This window comes from Castor canadensis, chromosome 9 (genome assembly GCF_047511655.1).
Source record: "Castor canadensis chromosome 9, mCasCan1.hap1v2, whole genome shotgun sequence".
Taxonomy (NCBI): domain Eukaryota; kingdom Metazoa; phylum Chordata; class Mammalia; order Rodentia; family Castoridae; genus Castor; species Castor canadensis.
The window spans coordinates 63,736,137-63,761,229 of NC_133394.1; the positions used below are offsets into that span (position 1 = coordinate 63,736,137).

Consider the following 25,093-nt stretch of genomic DNA (forward strand, 5'->3'; position numbering starts at 1 on the left):
TAAATGTGAGGTGAAATGGGTAAAAAAGAAGAGAAACATTTCCTGTCCCCATGCAGGAAGTGGGAGTAGAGACTCATCATAGGCTCTCATTGTATAGAAAGTGTTAATGAATGAATGGTGTTTGATCTGAATTTTGGCAGAGGAACTTGAAATGTGCAGAGGAAAATGGGACAGGTAAGAAAGGAAAAAGAGTAGCAGTACTTCCTGAACATCTCTGTGTAGTAGATACCATATAAAGACATTTTGTGTATATGTTGTCACAAGGCTCAGCGAGAGGCTAGGCTTTATTTTTTTCCTCTTAGCATGTTGCACAGTTGAGGCCCACAGTAAAATAAGCTGCAAATGTGATTTTCTTCTGAGTTCAGGACACAGTAGTATACAGGGGAGAAGTAATATGGGTACAGGTGAAGTGTACACACCAGGAATATGATGCTTTATGATTTGCAGAAGAAAAACTTTGAAGAAGTTTTATTTCACTACACTGGGATGACTTCCTTCATCAGGCATGGATCTGCTCTAAGGTGAGGTGGGGACGGTGGGGATCTCCTGGAGTGTAGCATGGAGGTGCTGGGAGCAAAGAGGAGGAGAGGATTGGACAATGTCCAGGGAGTGTAGGGGACCTTGGAAAGAATGAGTGGTGCAATTTTGAAAACTCAGGGGAGACCTACGCATTGGGGGAGGAGGGCAGGGCTGAGCAGGTTCCTTGGCTGGTGGGTTCCAGTGAGCTGAGGCAGGTGCCCTGGCCCTGCTCTGTGAAGTGCTGTGTTTGTGCACAGCAGACAGAGGCAGTTTTGGGCAAAGGATCCCACCAAGCCTCCCTCCCTGCCTCCTGGGCTGGCCCTGGCTGCTGAGGGAGGGCGGGTGGGGGTGGGGCAGGGGAGTGGATGGCAGGTGGAGGGAGGTGGGCCCTGCAGAGCTGGGGTGGGGGCCCCCCCCCCCCGCCGTGCGCCATGCAGCTGGGCTCTGGGCAGCGCTTGAAGCTGTCTTCTGACAGGCTTGTCTTTTTAAGGCTGCGTGCCGGCCTCCTGCGGGAGTCCCCCCTGGGGCCTTTGCCACCCTGAGCGGCCAGGCATCGCGGGCGCGCAGGCGCGCGCACACGGAGGACCCGAGAACCGACCAGCCTCGCGCGGGTGAGTGAGCAAGGGGACCCGGCCGGATGGGCTGCAGCAGCCAGGGCTTGGGGCCTCGGCGCTGTGGAGTGGGCCACTGGTGGGGGGAGGACGTTCGGGCAGCAGCTCGGTGCGGCAGCGCCACCGCCGCTGGGAGACCCGTGCTGGCGGGAAGGCGCCTGCACCCGCCTGGGCGGTGGCGCAGCTCCCTAGCGGCCGGCCCCGGACGGGGGCGGCGGCGGCGGCGGCGGCGGCGGCTAGGCAGGCGCTTCAAGGCGGCGGCTTGCCTCAGGCCAGGGGTTTGTGTCAAGTCCCCCCGTATTCGGTATTCGGAAGCCTGTCAACCTCCAGGTGAGTTTCCTCTCCTAGCTTGCTTGTTTGTCTGCTTGCTGGCTTTCCTGGCTTGCCTTGGCTTGGCTTGTGATGGGTGCCTGGGCTCCCTGGGCTCTTGTTCCAAAGGGCAGGAGGCTTTGGTCTTGTTCGCCTTGCTCTGTAGTCTGTCCATGTTTCTAAGGGGCTTGGCAAGCTGGGGGAATGGTGAAACTGGCTTGACTTTGCTTCCTGGCACACTTGTGCCTTTGGATGAGATGTGTTGGTTTGTGTGAGGGGCAGAGAAATGGGTTTGCGATCAGGGCCAGGCATTTTGTAGCTTGGCTGTGTATTCTTGCAGGGGAAGCCCTTAGACCTTTTAGGGTCGTGTTAATTTCTCCCGGACAACCTTCTTTCTTTCTTTATGCGTTTGGGTCTTTGTGTATTTCTGTAACTCGGTAAGTAGTTGTAAACATGTCTGTTTTTGTTTTGATTGCTATGTCTCTGAAGTATAGTTTGAAGTTGGGTATTGTGATCTCTAGTGTTGGCTCTTAATGGTCTTTTGGGCTTTCAAATGAACTTTTTGTGATTTTTCAATCTCTCTGATGAATGTCTTTTGAATTTTGATGCGGATTGCGTTGAACATGTAGATTGCTTTTGGTAATGTAGCCGTTTCACACTATTGACTCTGCCAGTCATGAGCATAGGAGACCTTTCTATCAGTTTTAGCTGACTTTGATTTTTTTCAGTGGTTTATAGTTTTCACTTCACTTCCTTTGTTAAGTTTATTTTGGAAGCTATCATAAATGGAATTGTTTTCCTGTATTCTTTCTCCGTCTGCTCTTGGTTGGTATATACAAAGGCCAGTGATTTTTGTGAATTGATTTTGTGTCCTTCTACATTTCTGAAGGTGGAGTTTTTTTTGGCCGAGTTTTCTGGTCTAAGATCATGTGATCTGCAAATAGGATAGTTTCATCCTTCTTTTCGTACTCGAATTTCTTTCACTTCTTCTTCCTATCTTACTGCTGTAGCTAGAAATTACAAGGCTATGTTGGACATTAATGGAGAAAGTGGAACCCTTGTCTTGTTCCTGACTTTAGAAGAAATTGTTTGAATTTTTCCTCCACTTAGTATGACGTTGACTGTAGGCTTGTTATATATAGCCTTTATTGTATGACTCACTTTCCTTCTGTTCCTAGTTTCATCAACAGTTTTGTCATGAAAGAATGTTGAATTTGTTGAAGGGTTTTTTCTGCATTTATTGAGATCATGTTTTTTTCTTTGTTTTTATTAAAATGCTAGATTACGTTTAGTGATTTGCATATATTGAAGCATCCCTGTATCCCTGGGATGAAACTGACTTGGTCATGATAATATGACCTTTTGATACGTTATCGAATTCAGTTCACCAGTATTTTATAGAGGATTTCTGCATCTAATTTCATAAAGTGATTGGCCTATAATTCATTTCTTTTTGTGCCTTTGTCCAGTTTGGGGATGAGGGTAATATTGGCTTCATAGAATGCCATTGGCACCATTCCTGCCCTTTCTGTTTCTTGGCAAAGATTGAGGAGTGTTGGTATTATTTCTTTAAACGTCTGGTAGAATTCAGCAGTGAATCCTGGATATTTCTTTTTGGGAGCCTCTATTGCTCCTTCAATTTCATTGCTTGTTACAGATACATTTAGGTGATTTGTGTCCTCTTGGTTCAATTTTGGCTGATTATACACATCTAGAAATTTGACCAGTCTTTTATTTTCCAATTTATTTGAATATAGGTTTTCAAAATACTCCAAAACGAGTCACTGGATTTTCTTGGTGCTTGTTGTGCTTTCCCCTTTTTCACTTCTAATTTTATTAATTTGGGTCTTTTCCCTCATTTTAGTCAGATTTGCTAGGGGTTTATCAATGTTGTTTATCATAGGAAACAACTAGATTTTTCTTTCAGCCGTTTTTTTGTTCTCTATTTCGTCAATTTTGGCCCTTATTTTTATTGATCCTCTCTTTCTAGTTGTGGGTTTAGTTTGTTGTTTTTCTAGAAGTTTGAGATACAGCGTTAGGTCATTTATTTGAGATTTGCGTTTTTAATATATGCATTCATGACTGTGAACCTTTTCCCTTAGCACACTGAGTTTGCTGTGTCCTATAGGCTCTGGTAGATTGTGCTTTCATTTTCTTTTCTTTTGTTGTGCTTTCACTTTCATTAAATTCCAGGAGCATTTGATTTGCTGGCTCATTTCTTCAGTGATCCACTGATCATGGAGCAGTGTGTTGTTCAGTGTCCGGGTGGTTGAATATATTCTGTTTGTTTGTTTTTTCTTGTGAGTTCAGATTATTTTGTTACGGTCAGACATTTAAATTTTTTATTCCTTAGGACTTGCTTTGTGAGCTAAAATACTTATTTTGGAGAACGTTCCATGGGTTGTTGAGAAGAATGTACCTTGTTGCTGTTGCAGAATTGAATACTTTGTACACCTCTGTCAGGTCCATTTGCTCTGTGGTGTCAATGACTTCTAAAGTTTTTATATTGCCTTTTGTCTGAATGACCTATGTATTGGTGTGAGAAGAGTATTGAAGTCTTCCACTATCACTGTGCAGAGTGCCCGTGATATCAGGTATAGTTGTGTATGTTAAATGAAGTTGGGTACACTGACTTTGGGTGCATTCAAGTAAACAATTGTTACTTCATGTTGATGTATTGCTCTTTATTAGCATGAAGTTTCTACTTTGTGTTGTTTTCTGACTAACTTAAGCTTGAAGTCTACTTTATTTGTTATAAGTATAGCTATTCCTGCCTGTTTGAATGGGCCATCACCTTGGTAAATCTTTTTCAACCCAAGCCAATGGTTGTTTCGGTCATTGTGGGAGAGGGTGCTATTGTTAGTGATTGGAGAGGGGTAGGAAGAATGGGAGTAATGTGTAAAGTCTCTATGATAGAATACTCAGTGAGTGGTTAGTATGGAGGAGAAGGGACAAGAGGGAGAACATGAAGAGAGGATAGGAAAAGATGAAAAAAAAAAAAAAAGGATGTCAGGGGTAAGGAAAAAAATGAAACAGGAGAGGAGGCTAAGGAAATTAAAATTTCAAAAGAATGGAAAAAGGAGGTTTAAGTATTAGATTTTTTTTAATAATTAAATATTACATATACATCTATATTCATATAGAAATATTAATTGTCCAAGTTTCTTTTTTTATGGGGGGGGAAGTGGGTTGTTTCTCTGAGTTTAATGATTACACTGGGTGCTTCAGTCTGATTTCTAATGAGAGTTCTCCCATTTTAAGATTGATAGGTTGGGCTGTGTGGCATTTGATGGTGCCCTTCTCTATTAGACAGCATTCTTTTTTGGGAGGGGGGGGTTCACTCAGGGTTTTTAATCTCAGGCTCTTCTTGGAGTTCAGCAGTCATGGTCAGCTTGTTTGATTAGCCACGTTCTCTAAAGAAGTTCCTAGAGGAGCTGATGTGTTAGCAATGGCTGGTCCCTTCTAACCCGCAGGCCAACCACAGGAGCTGGAATTGAGCTGTTTGATGGGTCACTTTTCTTTAGGAAGCTTGTTAGTTTCAGCTTACTATCAGAGTTTTCAAGGTGGTAGAATGTGGTTTTTTTTTACTGAGGATGTGACTGGGCCACACCTCACTCCCACAGGGAATGGCAGTGGAGTTGTGGATGATGTAATGTGGCCTACACATCATTTTACCTGAGTTTGGGACTCTTGGTATCTAATAAGTCATGCTTGGCCTGTAGGAGAAACCCAGGGACCTCACCTTGATTAATAAGTGTCAGCAGGCTTTTCATTTATTTGGCTTGCTCTTTAATCTGCTCATGTTTATACAGTTGCCTGCTACAATGTGCCAGTTTATTTGGTTGAGGTGAGGTCTAGCAATATTTTGCTCAGGGTGTCCTTGAACTGTGATCTTCCCAACATCTGCGTTTTGGTTAGGTGAAAGGTGTGAGCCCATGGACTGGACTTGTTTTTGAGGAGACTTTTGCCCTGTAGGCTGGCCTGGAACTTGGGATCCTCATGCCTCAGAGCCTCTGAAGAACTGGGATTATAGGTGTGCTCCATCACACCTGGCTGTAAGTGTACTTTTTATTCTGAGTTGTGTGGAGATTACTAGAAGACATGGTTAAACCTGTTTTAGAAGCAGTTAACTCATGTAATAAATATTTCTTGAGTGCCATACAGCAGTCATTATTTTACTTTTCTGTTAATAGATAGTCATTGTGGCCCTAGAGTTCTATGGTAGTAAATCCTTTCTCTAGAATGCAACACTTTTGTGACTCATATATTTTACATGCTAGGTGTTTTTGCATTATGTAAATGACCAGGTAATAGTCCCTGCTCTTTAACTTTATTTACAATGAATTTTATGATGATACATCTTTTTTATCTCCTTCAATAAATCTAGGATCTGCTTTACCTTACTGTGGCAAGCGAGGGTTCTTACAGAATTTAGCATATAGTTTTTCATACTAAAGATAGGGACAGGATTTTAAAATTTAATGGAGGTTAGAAACATTACTTCTTTAATTTTCAAAAATTATATAGAGTATATTAGGTGTAAGATATATGTAAGGCACAGACTTCTTCTAAGTCATAAGTTGAAATAGTATATATCTTGCTTTTTAACTTGTTTTTTTCTGTTAACATTACATACTTCCCAGCTGTGTTGTGTATCAGCCATTTGAGGCACCCAGTCTTGAAAAGACTGCATATTATTTTATAATGAGAGTGTTCTATAAATTAACTGCGTTCTTACAGTTTCTTGGTGTTTGATACAGATACCTATTGCAATTAATGGTCCTTGAGAAGACATCTTTGTGCCGGAAGAAATACTGTCAAGGATTGGAATTCTAGAATTAAAAGGTAAAAGATAAACATGTTTACCTGTTTATAGTTTTTATAGTACCTGATAAATTGTTCTTCTCAAAGCCTACTGACTGCTTTATTACTATCAATTCTGTATGAGTGCCTGTTTTCCTAAGTCTTGCCAGTGTAGTTGCTTGCAGTCTGTTTAATTTTCATTTATTTCATTGATGAGTAAAACAGATGGCATTTGTCTTTAATTGGTACCGATACTATTCATTATCTTTGTAAATTACTTGTGTATGTGTTTTACTCATTTTCTGTCAGATTATTTGTATCCTGTCAATACACAGGGTGGCCTTTCTTTCTGAAGGACAAAAAGAAGATGTAGAATTTTGTCCCTAATAGTTTGTTGAGGCAACTATGTAGCTAAGGCTGGCCTTGAACTCACTCTGTAACCCAGACCACCCTGGATGTTTTGATCCTCTTGCCTCAGCTTCCCCAGTGATGAGCTTGCAGGGATAAGAGGGATTGCTAGTGCAGACCAGCACAGCTAGCTCTAATTTTAAATATTTTCATTTCCTTTATTGAGTGTTAGAGAAACAGAATATCTGGAGCGTAGTATAATAACCCATCAGGAGAGAGAGGCTAGATGGATCAGCTTCAAGTTATATGCACGTTTGGCAAGAGCAGCATAGACGACGGAGGCTGTATTCTTAGACTCAGAGGTGTAAAATGTTGAATTATCCTGTTACTCATCATGTTTACTTTGAACACTTAATTTCTATACTTTTCACAGCCTCTCCTTGTCATTAATAAGTATTTGGGGGAGGTTAATCTGAGGTGATAGGACTAGCCTGCTGCTCAACAAAATTTAGTTGATTATTTATATTGGTATGGACTCAAAATTTCCTGTCTTACTTAATGGATTTTAATAAATAACTATCATTCCTGATTATGGGAGGCTCTTGAAGTTGGCTCTGAATCCTTTTCACACATCCCCATGCTTCTCTGAGAAGTTCTTTCTTTTTTTGAAAATTCATTTTTACTTTCTCTGCCTTAGTTGTGGAATCAGCCACTTCTTCAAAGAGCCCCAATTCCTCTTGGTGAAAAGTAGTTTTTAGGAGCAATGTTCTCTGCTCATTTTTACTGGAGTTTTGCTGTTTTCTAGTGAGTGTATATGTAAGTACACACATACCCGCACATATTTGTAGTTCTATTTCTATATTCATTTATGTTGAAAATTATACTACCAGTTCTTGTCTGTCATCCAGGGTTCATTCTACTTTTCCTCCTCTGTATATCCTACAGCAGCGAGTAACTTGGTTCTCATTATCCTTAATTTACTTCTTTAATTGATTAACTCTCCTCCCCTACACACTGTATGGGCCACCTCCATTGTATATGCTCTTCTTATCCTGCTTCCACTTCTGCTCCCAAACAAACACTCCTCAGAATGCCTGGAAGCTCTTGCTTACCCGTTTCAGGTGTAATGTCTTCCTTCTTGGTTCTGACTGATATTCTGCACTTGCCACCTTCCCATAGAAGCGCTTTTCACTTAGGGTCTCAGTCTTCTCAGGCTCCAAGAAATTGAGATTGATTTCTTCTCATCACTTTCAGCCCTGCTGTAAATTCCCTTCTTCCTCTCAATCTCCAGTACCTTGCACCTTGTCTCTTTCCTAAAACTATACCCTGTTCATCTCACTCTGGCTTTGAGACCCTGAGGTGCTGTCTGTCCTCCATAAACCTTCACACAAGCGGATACTTAATTTACTCTTATCAGGCTCTGACATCCAACTCCAGGCTACTAAGATGTTTGTTCCTCTCTACCTCACAAACAAATGCCTGCTCCTTCCAGCTTCACCTTTTAGCTTTTTGGTTGAACTGCTCAGGAAGGGTAGAAGAAAAGGAAACAACCGATTTCCTTTTTTTTTTTTTTTTTTTTAATGCTCCATCATTTTCCCTGTGAAGATTTTGCAGTAGATTCTATTTTGTTGTTCTTGAGACAGGATCTCACTGTGTAGTCCAAGCTGACCTTTGAACTAGGGATTCTCCTGCCTCAGCATTCTGGGTAATGGGATGATAGGCATGACCCACCAAGCCTGAGTAAGATAGTTATTTCTTATTAGATTTAAGAGTAAAGTAATCACATTGTAAGAATGTTTGTAAATGCCACAATATACCCCCAGCCAGCACAACAATAAAGGAAAGAAACAGAGAGGAAAAACAAGTACTCAGAAAAGAAAGGCAGCTTTCGGTATTTCCAAGTCTAAGAAAGCTAAGTATGAGCTTATAAGATTATTAAAAAGAGTAGAGTAATCATGTAAACCTAAGTAACTTAACCTTAGTCACTACTCACATTAAAATGATGAAATCAGGACATTACAAATACCCATTCTGTTACATTTTATTTTGAAATTGAGTTTATTTAGTTGCATTTTTACCTTTTTTCTTTCAAGGAAACAACTTGATGTAATAAAGCTCATTTATTCAATAAATTCCCCCCCCCATGGTTCCTCTTGTAATTTTATGAATTGCTCATTCTATACTTAACCATTGGCATATTTTAGCTCTTCAGATGCTGAACTAGAAAAACATCCAGTAATGGATCAAAGGAAGCCTGACAACATTGTCCCCAAATCACTCAATTCCAGTGTTGGGTGGCTCCTTGTTGGTAAGTAGAATATGTTCTCTTGTACTTTGTTGTATATTTCATATGGATTAACAACTGTGAGATTTTAAGCAGTGATTTACCAAACTTGGAATGCTTTTAATGGCATTTATTTATTTTTAGGAAAGACTTTAATGTATCTGTTTCTTGAATATTGACTCTGGAGACTGCTCCGGAATGCTCTTTACATTTTCTTAATCACCTCCTTATTTGACTTCGGAAAGATGGGAAGAGAAAAAAACATGGCAGTTCGGTTACTTTTCTTGTTTCAGATCACCTTCCCACTCCAACCCCAGCATACACACGAACAGTTTTGTTTTCTTAAAAATGTAATGAATTGTCATGATAAGTTTATTTTTACATTAAATAGAATGAAATAGTTCAAAATACAGTATTGTAGAGAGGGGAGAGGGAGGGAGGTGCAAAGAGTGAATGATTGAATATGAAAGGGAAGAAGAAATACAATAGTAATACTGGGGAAAGAAGATAGTACTTCGCTAGTATTTTTGTACACTATTATTTTTTGTAACAAAAATAATAGTAAAGTTTATTAGGAAAGAAATTTAGTATAACAGGATAAATGTGAGGTGAAATGGGTAAAAAAGAAGAGAAACATTTCCTGTCCCCATGCAGGAAGTGGGAGTAGAGACTCATCATAGGCTCTCATTGTATAGAAAGTGTTAATGAATGAATGGTGTTTGATCTGAATTTTGGCAGAGGAACTTGAAATGTGCAGAGGAAAATGGGACAGGTAAGAAAGGAAAAAGAGTAGCAGTACTTCCTGAACATCTCTGTGTAGTAGATACCATATAAAGACATTTTGTGTATATGTTGTCACAAGGCTCAGCGAGAGGCTAGGCTTTATTTTTTTCCTCTTAGCATGTTGCACAGTTGAGGCCCACAGTAAAATAAGCTGCAAATGTGATTTTCTTCTGAGTTCAGGACACAGTAGTATACAGGGGAGAAGTAATATGGGTACAGGTGAAGTGTACACACCAGGAATATGATGCTTTATGATTTGCAGAAGAAAAACTTTGAAGAAGTTTTATTTCACTACACTGGGATGACTTCCTTCATCAGGCATGGATCTGCTCTAAGGTGAGGTGGGGACGGTGGGGATCTCCTGGAGTGTAGCATGGAGGTGCTGGGAGCAAAGAGGAGGAGAGGATTGGAAAATGTCCAGGGAGTGTAGGGGACCTTGGAAAGAATGAGTGGTGCAATTTTGAAAACTCAGGGGAGACCTATGCATTGGGGGAGGAGGGCAGGGCTGAGCAGGTTCCTTGGCTGGTGGGTTCCAGTGAGCTGAGGCAGGTGCCCTGGCCCTGCTCTGTGAAGTGCTGTGTTTGTGCACAGCAGACAGAGGCAGTTTTGGGCAAAGGATCCCACCAAGCCTCCCTCCCTGCCTCCTGGGCTGGCCCTGGCTGCTGAGGGAGGGCGGGTGGGGGTGGGGCAGGGGAGTGGATGGCAGGTGGAGGGAGGTGGGCCCTGCAGAGCTGGGGTGGGGGCCCCCCCCCCGCCGTGCGCCATGCAGCTGGGCTCTGGGCAGCGCTTGAAGCTGTCTTCTGACAGGCTTGTCTTTTTAAGGCTGCGTGCCGGCCTCCTGCGGGAGTCCCCCCTGGGGCCTTTGCCACCCTGAGCGGCCAGGCATCGCGGGCGCGCAGGCGCGCGCACACGGAGGACCCGAGAACCGACCAGCCTCGCGCGGGTGAGTGAGCAAGGGGACCCGGCCGGATGGGCTGCAGCAGCCAGGGCTTGGGGCCTCGGCGCTGTGGAGTGGGCCACTGGTGGGGGGAGGACGTTCGGGCAGCAGCTCGGTGCGGCAGCGCCACCGCCGCTGGGAGACCCGTGCTGGCGGGAAGGCGCCTGCACCCGCCTGGGCGGTGGCGCAGCTCCCTAGCGGCCGGCCCCGGACGGGGGCGGCGGCGGCGGCGGCGGCGGCGGCTAGGCAGGCGCTTCAAGGCGGCGGCTTGCCTCAGGCCAGGGGTTTGTGTCAAGTCCCCCCGTATTCGGTATTCGGAAGCCTGTCAACCTCCAGGTGAGTTTCCTCTCCTAGCTTGCTTGTTTGTCTGCTTGCTGGCTTTCCTGGCTTGCCTTGGCTTGGCTTGTGATGGGTGCCTGGGCTCCCTGGGCTCTTGTTCCAAAGGGCAGGAGGCTTTGGTCTTGTTCGCCTTGCTCTGTAGTCTGTCCATGTTTCTAAGGGGCTTGGCAAGCTGGGGGAATGGTGAAACTGGCTTGACTTTGCTTCCTGGCACACTTGTGCCTTTGGATGAGATGTGTTGGTTTGTGTGAGGGGCAGAGAAATGGGTTTGCGATCAGGGCCAGGCATTTTGTAGCTTGGCTGTGTATTCTTGCAGGGGAAGCCCTTAGACCTTTTAGGGTCGTGTTAATTTCTCCCGGACAACCTTCTTTCTTTCTTTATGCGTTTGGGTCTTTGTGTATTTCTGTAACTCGGTAAGTAGTTGTAAACATGTCTGTTTTTGTTTTGATTGCTATGTCTCTGAAGTATAGTTTGAAGTTGGGTATTGTGATCTCTAGTGTTGGCTCTTAATGGTCTTTTGGGCTTTCAAATGAACTTTTTGTGATTTTTCAATCTCTCTGATGAATGTCTTTTGAATTTTGATGCGGATTGCGTTGAACATGTAGATTGCTTTTGGTAATGTAGCCGTTTCACACTATTGACTCTGCCAGTCATGAGCATAGGAGACCTTTCTATCAGTTTTAGCTGACTTTGATTTTTTTCAGTGGTTTATAGTTTTCACTTCACTTCCTTTGTTAAGTTTATTTTGGAAGCTATCATAAATGGAATTGTTTTCCTGTATTCTTTCTCCGTCTGCTCTTGGTTGGTATATACAAAGGCCAGTGATTTTTGTGAATTGATTTTGTGTCCTTCTACATTTCTGAAGGTGGAGTTTTTTTTGGCCGAGTTTTCTGGTCTAAGATCATGTGATCTGCAAATAGGATAGTTTCATCCTTCTTTTCGTACTCGAATTTCTTTCACTTCTTCTTCCTATCTTACTGCTGTAGCTAGAAATTACAAGGCTATGTTGGACATTAATGGAGAAAGTGGAACCCTTGTCTTGTTCCTGACTTTAGAAGAAATTGTTTGAATTTTTCCTCCACTTAGTATGACGTTGACTGTAGGCTTGTTATATATAGCCTTTATTGTATGACTCACTTTCCTTCTGTTCCTAGTTTCATCAACAGTTTTGTCATGAAAGAATGTTGAATTTGTTGAAGGGTTTTTTCTGCATTTATTGAGATCATGTTTTTTTCTTTGTTTTTATTAAAATGCTAGATTACGTTTAGTGATTTGCATATATTGAAGCATCCCTGTATCCCTGGGATGAAACTGACTTGGTCATGATAATATGACCTTTTGATACGTTATCGAATTCAGTTCACCAGTATTTTATAGAGGATTTCTGCATCTAATTTCATAAAGTGATTGGCCTATAATTCATTTCTTTTTGTGCCTTTGTCCAGTTTGGGGATGAGGGTAATATTGGCTTCATAGAATGCCATTGGCACCATTCCTGCCCTTTCTGTTTCTTGGCAAAGATTGAGGAGTGTTGGTATTATTTCTTTAAACGTCTGGTAGAATTCAGCAGTGAATCCTGGATATTTCTTTTTGGGAGCCTCTATTGCTCCTTCAATTTCATTGCTTGTTACAGATACATTTAGGTGATTTGTGTCCTCTTTGTTCTCCATTAAACCTTCCGTAATAACCACTTCTATTAAACCACTCAACTTTTCCTGACAAAGTATTGTTTAAGTTTTAGATCCTTGAGAAACACTCTTTAGTTTTATTTATTTAATTTTTTTGAACTCAGGGCTTTGTGCTTGCAAGGCAGGTGCTCTATAACTGGATCCTCTCTGTCAGCCCTTCCTTTAGGTACTTTTAATTTTACAGCAAATTCAAATAATCACTAGATTATCATCTTATTGCTTCTTGCTCATCTTATTGCTCCTTAAGTGCAGTGATTTTTGTGTACTGAATCCCCAACTACTTTCACATAGCATAGCATGAATTCATTTTATTTTTCTCCTTCTTACTTTCCCCCACCCCCTTTCCTTTCTTCCTTCTTCTTCTTTTACTCTCATAAACACAGTAACACACTGTGAGATAAACAGTACTTGTACTTTATAAATATCCACTGAGAAAGAAGTCTTTGTGTTTTTAGTTTTTCATTGCTGACTTCTCATCACATTCTTCATAATGACTGCTACAAATGTCTTTTCAACTTTTTTCACTTATCCGACTCCATCTTTCCCCTTGTCACTTATCTTGTTATTTCCTGCACTAAAAACCTAGAGATTATTTTTCACTTATGTTTCATGAAAAGTAAGAAATTTTCTATACTCCCACATTTCCTTTCTTCCATGTGTCCATTTTCCTGCGAGAGGTATTTCTTTTTATGCTTATTCTCCATTTGGGTCCTTGGTGTGTCTGGCTCTATTAGTTATTCCTTTCCAACATTTCCTCTGAATATACTAAAAGTAAATTCATGGTCAGGTATATGTCTGCAATCCCAATATTTAGAGACTGAGGCATGAGAATCATGAGTTCAATGCCAGCCTGGACTATATAGCAAGGCTTCATCTGCAATCAATCAATTAACCACTCCAATTCCCAAAACATAGTAGACTTATCCCCACTTTCCATATCTCCTACAAACTTTTTACTTCCATTCTTTGTCCCTAACTTATAACAATTTGCAAGAAGTCCACCCCCTTACAATGTGACCTAAATTGCTTCCTATTTGTTCATCAAAGAACTTTTAAGTACAAAATTTAATAATATTTCCCCAGTCATTATCTTTGGGGTGATTTGTGTACTAAACTACTAAAGTAGTATCTGTTTTTTTGGTGGTACTGGGGTTTGAACTCAGGGTCTCAAACTTGCTAGGCAGGCATTCTTACTACTTGCACTTCACCAGCCCTAAAAAGGTATTTGTCTATCTAACACAAGTTCATTTAGTAGGTTCTTACAACATTTGTCTCTCATGATTTGTTCCCTTCTGTTTATCTCTTCTAAATTTCCCTCACTTCCTCTTATCTCTCAATGTGTTATTTTATGAGTGATTACACTTTCCATGAAAATCCATCACTTCCTGTCTTAAAATTGCCAGAAAGAAAACTAACCCAATACCATAACTTGGTCATCATTTCAATGTAGATAGCTCCACCATGACCTGTAAGACTTAGTTCTTCAGAGTTCAACCAAACACCTTAAACAGATTTTGAAATGCCTCAAATTTGTCATCTCTATATTCCCACAGTACTGTTCATTCTCACTTCTTTTGTTGGAACTACCAGCAAAGTCAACAGATCAAACAATAAGTAGGATTGCAACTGCCATTTTACACTGGTCAGAATATTTGTGTATTGTCATGCACAATATTTTTTAAATATTTTTTCTATTATTTTTATTTATTTATTTATTGCTATGGACAGGTATTTGTGGGGTTTAGTCTGATGCCTCAATACATGCATACAGTACACACTGACCAAATCTATTTGTAATGTTATAAAATATAAATTATTTCCAAGGTAATTAAAAATTAGAAACAATTAGTTCCTTTAGTTCCCAAGCAGGTAGAAAGGTATTGTGTTTGGTATTTTTAACAAATGGATGAAGAAACTGCTTACTTCACTGGTCTACCTATCAAAACATTTTAATGGATCACCTTTTAAATTATTTTTTACAACATATAATTGGCAGCAGGAAAATGGAAATTTAATAAGTTCTTTTCAATGAATACTTTGCATACCATTATATCAAAATTAAAATTCAGAAGTATACTTTCTTCCATTTAGTCTTCCTATCTTTAAAACATATCTGTTTTTTGTTTTAGTTTTGATGACCAAAAACAAACAAACCACAAAACCAAACTATGTTAATCAGACTTTTGCCACCATGACTCATACAAAATATTTCATCAACTGAAGGTGGAAATACTAATTTTGGCACATGGGTTCATTGGTTTCTTTTGGTTTCCTCCACTGTGGTGGGCCTGAGATGAGGCTGAACATCATGACTGGTTGCATATGGTGGACAAAGCAGCTCACTGCATGGGGTATAAGAAGCAGTGAGAGAAAGACAAGAGGCATAGGGATAACTTGCATCCTTCAAGAATGAACACACACATACACACCCCTCCACCCCCCCAAACTAAAGCCCTTTGGGCCAGCAGAGTGTCAAAAGGTAAAAGCACCTCCCTAGCAAGTGTGAGGCCCTGAGCTCAAACCCCAGTGTGAACCCCCCCCACAATAACAACATACTAAGAATATGTATATATTCAATCTATAAGTAGAAATATCCAACACAAGCAATAGAATTAATGTGTATGATTAGTGATTGATCTCTAACCTGATAAATAAGGCTTGACTATTGTACTATTTGAATGAACTTAAACACAAGGCAAGGTAGATGAAATTTATTCAAATTGTAAAGCCAAGTTTATCCATAATAGGAAAATATGACAAATTTAAAGTTAAGCAATTTTCCATGTTTTTATAAAGTGTTTTCTTTTTACAAATGTTTTATAAAATGGTATTGATAAATATATGAGAAAGACCTAAATTTATGGTCTACTTTATGTATGGAATTACCTCAAAAATAATTTTCTCCTTAATCAACAACAGTTTTATGACTAGTTGACAGACTTAGTAGAACTAATTTACCTGTATTTACATATTAGGCAATACAATAATCCAACATTCAATATATTCACAACCAACCATCTAAAAATGTATTATAGGCAAAAACTATCTCACCAATTTAAATAAGTAGTTATAAAATAATTTGACACATTAAATCCATTTTTATTAATAGGACCATGGTTTATTACTTCTTCACAGAGGCTTTGTGTGGGCATTTTCCATATCTGAAACTTTTATGAGCTGTTTTGAATTTCAATTATATTTTAAAGTGTATGCACATATAATATGCATTTTTTCAGCCTGTATGGATTAAATGTGAAAAAATTATATATCTACATTTTACATTATACCATTTGGTACATAATCATGGTTGAGTTATGAATAGATGTCAATATATAGTACTAATTTGATAAAATATGTTAATGCTTTCTGATTAGAAACCATGACTAAGAATTTCAAGAATTATTAGCTTTCAATACTTTGTTCTTAATCTTTACTGAAGATAAAAGGTTAATATTCTATGTATGTAACTGGATCCTTAAAAATTATGAACTCTATTGAGATATATTTGTTGATTTTTTAAAAGTCCAGTGTTAATTAGTATGTCATGATTCAAATTCATTTTGACCTTTTGGAGCACCTGCACCACCACAGAGCCCTTAAGAGGAAAGTGTTAGGGGGAAAGTTGCATTCTGCAGCTTGATTTTTAAGCCAAGAAAAGCCATATACAAACTGAACTTTAAGTAATCAGAATAGAAAATTACTGATTTTAATTCCTGTTCTTTACCTAAAATGAAATATAATCTCTATAAAAATAACACAGAAGAACACATGATTATCTCCCAGGAGAAGCCCATTGCCACGCAGAAATCAGGTTCTTCTCACGCAGCTCCTCTAGAAATCCCAAAGCATCTGGCAGAAGTTGCTAACATCCACCAGGCAGCACTGTGGCTGTGCCAGGCACAGCTGGCATGTTCACGTAAATTTAAAATGAAAATCTGAAACTCAGAGATGGTGCTCGCTCATTGTTCCGAAAACAGGAATAGGAAGCAGCCCCCCCACCTCCCAACCTCTAACAAGACAACTGCAGAGCTTGACCACCTGGAAGCAAGTACTAATGTCCACCCACTGCGCCTGCGCAACAGACCGCTCTGAGGTGGGCGGGAGAGACAGGGTTGCGCAGGACCTGGCTGCTTGGGGCGGGGCTGAGAGGCGCATCGCGCTTGCGCAGAGGGCCTGGCGGCGGGTTTAGTCGTTAATTTTGAAACGTCTGGTGGGGAAACTGCCGTGGAAGCCGTTGCTGGAGCTGTCTGCCCACTACCAGCCGCGTCTAGTGAGCGGACCTCGCCATGGCTCTGCAACTTGCTCGGGAGCAAGCCATTACTCTGCTCAGGACCGCGGAGGTTTTGGTCTATTTCTTCTGTGAGTCCTCGCTCAGGATGCGGCTGGGAGACGCGGGGTCGCCGGCCCAGGGTCGGCCTGGGAGACCACGAGGCCCAGGCCGCCCAGGCACCGGCCCCTCGAGCAACCTGGGAGTGGGATGCGGGCTCCTCCTCACTACTGACGCGCTGCTCAGGTGGGAGGAGAGGCCTGCATGCTGATGATGCCTATCTGGCAGGGCCTCCCCTTCTCCTGAGCTGCTCTTTAAAGTGCGCACCCCCTACCCCAGTCTTAGGCCTGGTGTACCTGGTGGGGCCTGGCGAGGATTTTTACCTAGACTCCACCCCACCTGGGCTGTGGAAGACGCTGCACCCCAGCAGGCCCCCTGCACCTTCTAATGGATCCTGAGGAGAGGAGGAGGAATTAGAGGGGCAAGCTTGCCTGAGGAGTGGGACCAGGAAGTCAGTCAGTCAGTTGCTAATGCCGAAGAAATAGCCTAATTTGATCTTCTCTAACCACATAACCTCAAGAGAGATTGCAAAGAGGTGAAATTTGGCAATAGTAGTTTAACGTTATGGAAGCTCAGGACCCCCCTGCATGGAGCGGGGTTTAGAGTCGCGCTTGCGCAGAGGGCAAGGCGGCGGGTCCCTGAGTTGGTTTTTACTATTTTCCCAGGCAGGGTTCAAACCGTGATTCTCCTGATCTCTGCTTCCTGAGTAGCTCGGATTACAGTTAGTCATGAGCTACTGGCGCATCGTTAGTTTTAAAACGCCTGCTAGGGAAACTGCTGCGGAAGCACAGCTGGAGCAGTCTGCCCTCTAAAACCAGCATCATGGTGAGCAGACCTCACCACAGCGATGCAGCTCCCTCCAGAGCAAGGCATCACCCGGTACAAAACACCAAGATCGTGGCTAAAGTCTTGTATGAATCCTCACGCGAGACATCGCGGGGAGACTTATCTGGGGTCTGGTGGCCTCGCGGGACCAAGGCTCAGCCTGGGCCTGGAGGACCTGGCCGCGCAGGTACCAGCCCTCTGGAGGAACCTGGGAGTGGGATGCAGGCTCCTCTTGAGAGACTGATGGGCTGCTCAGGTGCGAAGAGAGACCTGTATGCTACTGAGGCCTGTATGCTGCTGAGGCCTGGCTCACAGAGCCTCCCCTTCTCCTGAGCTGCCCTTTAAAGTGCACACACCTTCCTCCTGTCTTAGGCCTAGTGTGCTGATGAGGCCTGGTGTGGATTTTCACCCAGACTCCACCCCACCCGAGCTGTGGGTGGCATTATGCCCCACCAGGCCACCTGTATCTTCCAATGGAGCCTGAGGAAATGAGGAGGAATTAAGAGGGACAGGCTTTTCTGGGGAGGGGGTCCAGACCGTCAAATCAGTTACTAATGCCGAGGAAACAACTTGAGTTGATCTCCTCTGGCCACATAATCTCAATTTAGATAGAGTGTAAAGAGGTGAAATTTGGCAATGGTGGTTTAATGTCGTTTGACATTTTTCTCTTACTGCCACGTAAATGCCACTTTGTTTTCCTTGGAAGCAAAATTTTAAGAAATTTCTCTGTCACTTTTCTCTGCTTTCAGCAGACGTACAAACACGTGTTTAGGCATTTATAGCTTTAACATTTCCTTTGCTTTCAGCGTTTGGCATCCACAGCATTTTCTATCAGCATGGTGTAGATCCACCTGACACTGTTACTGGAGTGCAGAAATCCTGACTCACCTTGCTTGTCATTACTGATTCTGCGCTCATAAAATATCTCAGTAATGAGATGGAACAACTGAAAGGTATTGAGTTTTGCATGTCTTCTTGGTCCACATTTTATACATCTCAAGGAGGCTTTTTTCCAGCTCTTTTTGTACAAGTAAAAAACTAACATCTCAAATACACTGATCTCAAGGGGACCAAGGAAAAAGACAGAGAAATTGAAAGAAATCTTACCTTCCCTCAGTACAGTTTAAGTAAACTGAGTAGTTGATGTTGGAAATTTTATGTCTTAATAAAACAGTCTATTTTTTTTTCTTTATTCATATCTTCATATGTGCATACATTGTTTGGGTTGTTTCTCCCCCATCCCTCCCCTCCCCCCTCTCCCCCATCCCTCCCCTCCCCCCTCTCCCCCTCACCCCCTTGCTTCCAGGTAGAACCTGTTTTGCCCTTTTCTCCAATTAACAAAACAGTCTCTTATCATTTCTCTTAGAAATGGCTTTTGCAGTTAATATATCCAAATGAAAGAAGTTGGAATTTTTACACAATTGTGATGATATCCATTATCTGTTTGAGAAACCACTGTATATTCTTTTTTTATACTCTCTGCTTTAACTATGATAAATTAGTTTTCTGTAACCAGTAAACTGGTGTCTATTGTCATAATATTGAGATCAAAGAAAATAAAATTTGATCCAACTAGGAAAAGAAATTAAGAACAATGAACTAAGTAGAACATCCAGTAGAGTTTTATTTTTCAACTATTTCCATTTGGCGTTTTGAAAAATATTGCCTCTTATTCAAATCAAAACACGTTTTCTTTTTGTTAAATCAAGAAATTATTGTGTCACCTTTTGGATCAATGCTTGTTCACCATCACTTCTTTTTTCATTCTACTATTCCTATTAGTTCCTCATGACTCTCTTTGCTTAGGAGTCTCATTTCTAATTAGTTATAGCTTGTTTCTCCCCATCTCCCAGAATTCCAAAAAGTCCTTCAGTACCATCTTTTTCCTTTTTAAGTGTTTAAATTCAGAAATCATTGTTTTTCAGAATTTTTAATTAGTTTCAATCATAGCTTCATTCTTTAAATTATAATTTTCATTTTTGTTAGTCTTAAGAGAGCCTTCCATTGATGGCCATCTGAACTTTGTTAGCTTGAAACAATTTTGTTTATTTTTTGCACTTGTACTGAGATTGAACAGTTTAGGCAAGTGTTCCTCTGCTTGAACCATGCCTAGCCCTTTTGTTTGTATTTTGTTTTGAGACAGTATCTGGCTAACTGCCCAGGCTGGCCTTGAGCTCTCCATTCTCTGCCTCTCAAGAACATTACATTACCATGTGCACCACTGTGCCCTGTGATATTTCTCTTTGAAGCCATATCCTTTAATGTTTCCCTACCCTTCATATCAATAGGAGTTATATCCCTCAACACTTGAGCAGGTCAGTTCTCAAGAATGACAGGCAAAGGATGGAGGGTTTATTGTGTAGTACAGGTTTTCTTATCCTTTGTGCTGTTGACATTTTGTTCTGGTATTAAGTGTGGTGTGCTTTCTTGTGTATTATAGGATGTGTAGCAACATCCTTGACCTCTACCCACTAGATGTGACTAAACACACCTTTTAGCTTTCACCATCAAAAATGTCTTGTGTATTGCTAAAGGTACTCTGGGTACAAAATCCTGCTTGATTGAGAACTTCTGCTCTGGTAGTTCAGTACTAGCATAACAGCAAGATGAGAGCTTTGCTAGTAATGGGGATAAACTTGTATTTTCAAGTGCAAATAAGAAACACATAGATAGCAACAGCCCACCACTCTCAGAATAGCTTTCAAAAACAGAGGTCAGAATTAAGTTATCTGTAGTTGTTCATAATCACATCATCTGCTGTGGGTCCTCTAGGACACTATGAATGTTCATCTTCATCTTACTGAACTTCTCATTTTTCTATTAATTAAAATAAAGGAATTGCTCTTCCTTACAGGCAAATAGTTCCAGGTTTTAAAAAAAATTTCATTTCCTCTAACCTGTTAGAGGCCTTATATTACTGCTCCTCTCTAATATTTTCTATGTACGCTATACCTTGAATTATTTCTCTTAGTTTCATCTCTTTCTCTGAATATGCTGTCCCAATTTCAAGATTAATTCAGGGCTCATTCTGAGCTTCTTCTCTTTATAACCTCTGTCTAGGTTATCTCTGACATCGAAATAGCTTCACTAACAACTTTTGTGGAGTCAACCCATTTGCTTTTCTCTAACCCAGATCTCTTCTTATTCTAGGCCTGTGTTTCTAACAACTGTATCTTGATGTGGCTAATCTGGAGATAACTTTGTACTTAGCACACTAATAGCTGAATTTAGGATAGTCTTCCAAATTGATAATCTCTCAATGTAGCTTAATAGTCTAAATAGAAAGAAAAGTCAGAAACTTGAGAGCTACTTCTGAATCATTACTCTTCCTTATTCTCATGGCTAATCCAGTAAATCTTAATAATTGTAACCACGAAATGTCTTGGTGACATCTCTACTACTTATATCCTATAAGCTTTCATTCCTTTTTGATCAAATTACCAATGAACTAACTAGTATCCATAGATGCTCTTTTTATATCTTTCAGTCCATAGTCTACATGATAGTGTGGATGATAGTTTTAAATACAAGTCTTAACTCATCTTGCTCTGTTTCAAGTACAATAGTGATTTTCCTGATTCTTAAGTATGATTTCTTTAATTTGAGGCACATGGATTTGCACGCTCTGAGCTCTTATTTTACCAGAATTAGTTAACCTTCTCTTTCTTCACTCTAGTTGTATTGGTTTGCTTCAATGCTCTGGTCCCATCCTGTCCACTTTGTAATATTTAAAGCCTTTTTTCCCCTCTACTTTTGCATGCTTAGTTAGTTAATCATTAGAACTAAAACCAATGCTTTCCTCACCTTCTTGAATGGGCCATATTTTCCTATTATGCTGTCACTGCTCTATCCCTCTCTCTCCATAACAGATATCATAATTACAACTTCACATCTCTTGTGTTCATAATTATATTAATGTCCCTTTCCTAAGTTCTTACCTTGCATTTATTCAAAAGCACCACATGCTGTATCCTCAACATCTAGTATATACCTGCTCATGATATTAACAATTCAAAAACAGAAGCTCTATTATTGATGGGGCAAACTTCCTTAAATGTGAGAGGCAGTCCAAAATACCAGTGGTTGAAATTTACTACAGATAGAAAGTGTGAGCTTCGGAAAGAGTTGCTTTGCAAGAAAGTGAACTACACAATACTGGCTGTACAACTGTTAATTCAAAAACTGGTGGTAGTCATCTCAAATACTGAAAAGTGGTAGCAGTTGGATATTGAATGTGACAAGACTGCAAAAGATGAGAGAGAGGTGTAGATTAAATTATTCTTACCTTGATTTATGTTTTCAAAACTTGCTATAATTGCAAATGTGTTCTAACTTACTGAGGTAGTATGTTTCTAAGGTGTGTTTTCTAAAATATCTTCAAGGAAAATATCCTAGGCTATGGTAGTACCTCATTGGTTTGCCTAGATAGGATAATTTTAATATAATTGCCTCTAGCCTAAATCAGTAAATTTTGAATTTTAGTATTTTTGATGATATATGCAGAACTACAGGTTATATACTATATGGACCAGTTAGTCAGTTATTGAAAGGTACTCTTAACTATACAAAATGGCCCCAGGTCCCCTCACAACTTAAGATGTGGCTCTACTCTGCTTCATTTATTGTCCTATGAACTTCCCAAGATACTTTACAACATCCTAAAGTTTGCAAATTCTCTTAAGTTAAAACTTAAAATGAATTAACCAATTTGGTTTCTTTGCTATGCTCCCAGAGAAATGGCTCAGAAAGCTGTCCAGGAATAAATCCATTCAGTGATCAGACAGATCACAGTTATTGTGACATTTCTGGCACTGTTAAATGTTTTTTATATGTATTATGCAACTTACTGCGTTAGATTTATTCGGAATAAGACTAAGCTACTGTTGTGTGAACCACACTTCATTAATTTTTTTCTTCATTATAATTACAATGTAGCATGTGTGCCTGTGTATATGAATTCCAGAAAATTTGTAAATATTGAAAATGGAAAAGGATTCCGTAACACCCACTGTTGAACATTTTCATGTAATTCTTTTCACTACTTTTATTTTCTACCCATTATTTCATATAATATGACTTTAAATGTTATTGTATCTTTCTTTCCTTCTTAGTTACTCCATTCATGAAGTATTTACTAAATGCCTTCTATGTGCCAATCATTGATATGAACAGTAGTATATAGATTTCTTGTGCCTAATGTTCATTTTTTATGTAATTGTATGCTTACTGTATTTCAATGGTTTTCTCCTTACAGAAAATAAAAATTTGTATTTCTCATAAAAAAGTACACAACTGAGCTCTGGTGGCTCATACTTGTAACCCTAGCTGCTTGAGAGTCTGAGCACAGTGCTATGTCCCTGACACTGAGACTACAAAACAGACTGAAACTGGTAAGATCACAGTTCCAGGCCAGTCCATGCAAAAAATCAGAGCTCATTTCAAAGGAAAAAAGTGGGGTGTAGTGGCATATGCCTCTCTTCCTAGCTAGTCATGAAGTGTAAAATAGGAGTATTACCATCCAGACCAGCTTGTGCAAAAAAGCATGAATCTCCAGAATAAATGGGACAAAAAAGTGGTGGAGTTATGGCTCAAATGGTAAAGCATCTGCCTCATAAGCACATCCTGTTGAGAGATTTGTGGGATGGTTTTGATTTTGAAAAGTAATGTACTTTCTTATCCCTAACATAGGCTCATTTAATCTAATGATTTATACAAAGATTTGATTGGACCTGAAAAATGGGACCTCAGTTCATTGCCAGTTCTGAAGATGTCCATCTTCCTTTCTTTACTACCACAATCCCCAAAGTAAACAACTTGGTGACCAACAAAGTCCTGTCAATGACTAAAGGTGAGATGGGGACAATAATGTAATCCTCAAATCTTGTACTCCTAAAACAAGATCAACAATTAATGTTTTTTTTTCATTGTTAAATTTTCACATGGGGAAAGCCAACATTATACTTTGATGAATGTGCATAATTTTTCCATTTGTGGGGGGACATTTTTGACTTACCATGGGTTTAACATAATTCATTTAGTGAATATTGTTCAAGAGGAACCAGAATATTTTGTAAGCATTGTAATGTGAAGTTCTTTAAAGTTAAATTATACATGGAAAATTTTTGCTACAAGGCTAAATACTTAGTCATTTTTTTCAACTAAGAACTCAGCACCTTGTTTCATTCTTAGCAGTTTACACATAGTAATATACACATTAATAGATATTAAATATGATTTTTGCATGAAGGATGCAGGCTATGTGCACTTATTTAATACTAGGAAATGTTAAATGAGTAAATACAGATAAAGAGCTTAGAACAGTGTTTAATCAGTGTTTAAACAGTGTTTAAACAGTGTTAATACTTGATTAAGTATTTAATCAAGTATTTAATAAAATGAGTAAAAATAATGACTCAGAATATACACATAATTGAATGTGAAATATAGTAAAAGTAGAGAAATACTGTTTTATTGGGTCTTTTGTCATTTGTTTTAGTGTGTAGATCCCATACTGAAAAAAATCTACTGACATTGGATTTTAATTTATAAAACTTAACTCTTGGAGCAATGAATATTTGTACTGTTTAATTTCTCTGGTAAAGAACTGTTAATGTTTTATGTTTTAGATAATCAAACATTAAGTGAAAATGAAGAAGTAGTGCTAAATGTATATTTTTAAATTTTTCTTAAAATATTTTGATATTAGTGTATTAATACAGTGTAATCAGAAGAGATTCAGTATAGTAAATGATATCTTTTGATAATAGTGTCTTCTTCATCTTACAACAATGTGCTTAAAATAAGCTTCATTTTAAAGGGATTAATGTCATTTATAATTAGTTCAATTTAGCAAATGTTATATTGTGGCACCTTTTTTCTCAGCCTATTGTCAGCCTAGTTTTTTTTATGTTCTTCATCATCATGCTTATTCATAGCCTTCATTACTATCCTTATCAACTACGTTGTCTCTATTCAGTTCTCACCAATTTTCAGCATTGTTTAGAAGTTTTGGAACTTCTAAAAACAATTCTGATCTCCATTGTACATCTAACCTTAGTTTTGCTCATTTTAATAAATATTTGATTAGACACTGCTCTAAGCTCTTTAATATATATTAACTCATTTAACCTTCCCTATTATTAAGTATGTGCACATAGTCTGTATCCTTCATGGAAAAATCACATATTTACCATCTATTAATGTGCAGAATATGGTGTATAAACTGCCAATAAGATGAAACAAGGTGTTTGCTTTTCTGAAGCTTGAGACCTTACAAGAGAAAAGAAAGTATATGACAAAGAACCAGGAAGTAGCCAAATA

The 25,093-nt window shown here is 39.8% G+C and overlaps 2 protein-coding genes across 8 annotated transcripts in view; one reads left to right on the top strand and one right to left on the bottom strand.

Annotated features, from left to right (window-relative positions):
• Window positions 1-16,776, bottom strand: part of LOC141410484 (bifunctional heparan sulfate N-deacetylase/N-sulfotransferase 3-like) — a 36,547-nt gene extending 19,771 nt beyond the window's left edge. Inside the window, exon 1 of the mRNA XM_074041119.1 lies at window positions 16,621-16,776. Within this exon, the coding sequence (XP_073897220.1) occupies window positions 16,621-16,776 (156 nt within the window). The remainder of the gene's footprint in view (window positions 1-16,620) is intronic.
• The window catches only part of LOC141410923 (rho GTPase-activating protein 20-like), a 75,038-nt gene continuing 49,955 nt past the window's right edge, over window positions 11-25,093 (top strand). For 3 of the 7 annotated variants that reach the window (XR_012435729.1, XR_012435725.1, XR_012435726.1), the window contains exons 1-4: window positions 16,002-16,980; window positions 18,580-18,726; window positions 23,028-23,163; window positions 23,462-23,621. The gene's annotated coding sequence lies outside the window, so the exon portion shown is untranslated. Of the gene's footprint in view, window positions 522-1,009; window positions 1,131-5,163; window positions 5,495-6,199; window positions 6,285-8,164; window positions 9,994-10,479; window positions 10,601-15,997; window positions 16,981-18,579; window positions 18,727-23,027; window positions 23,164-23,461; window positions 23,622-25,093 lie in introns of those variants that run through there. The other 4 variants (XR_012435728.1, XR_012435727.1, XM_074041702.1 and 1 more) reach the window with 4 other exon arrangements.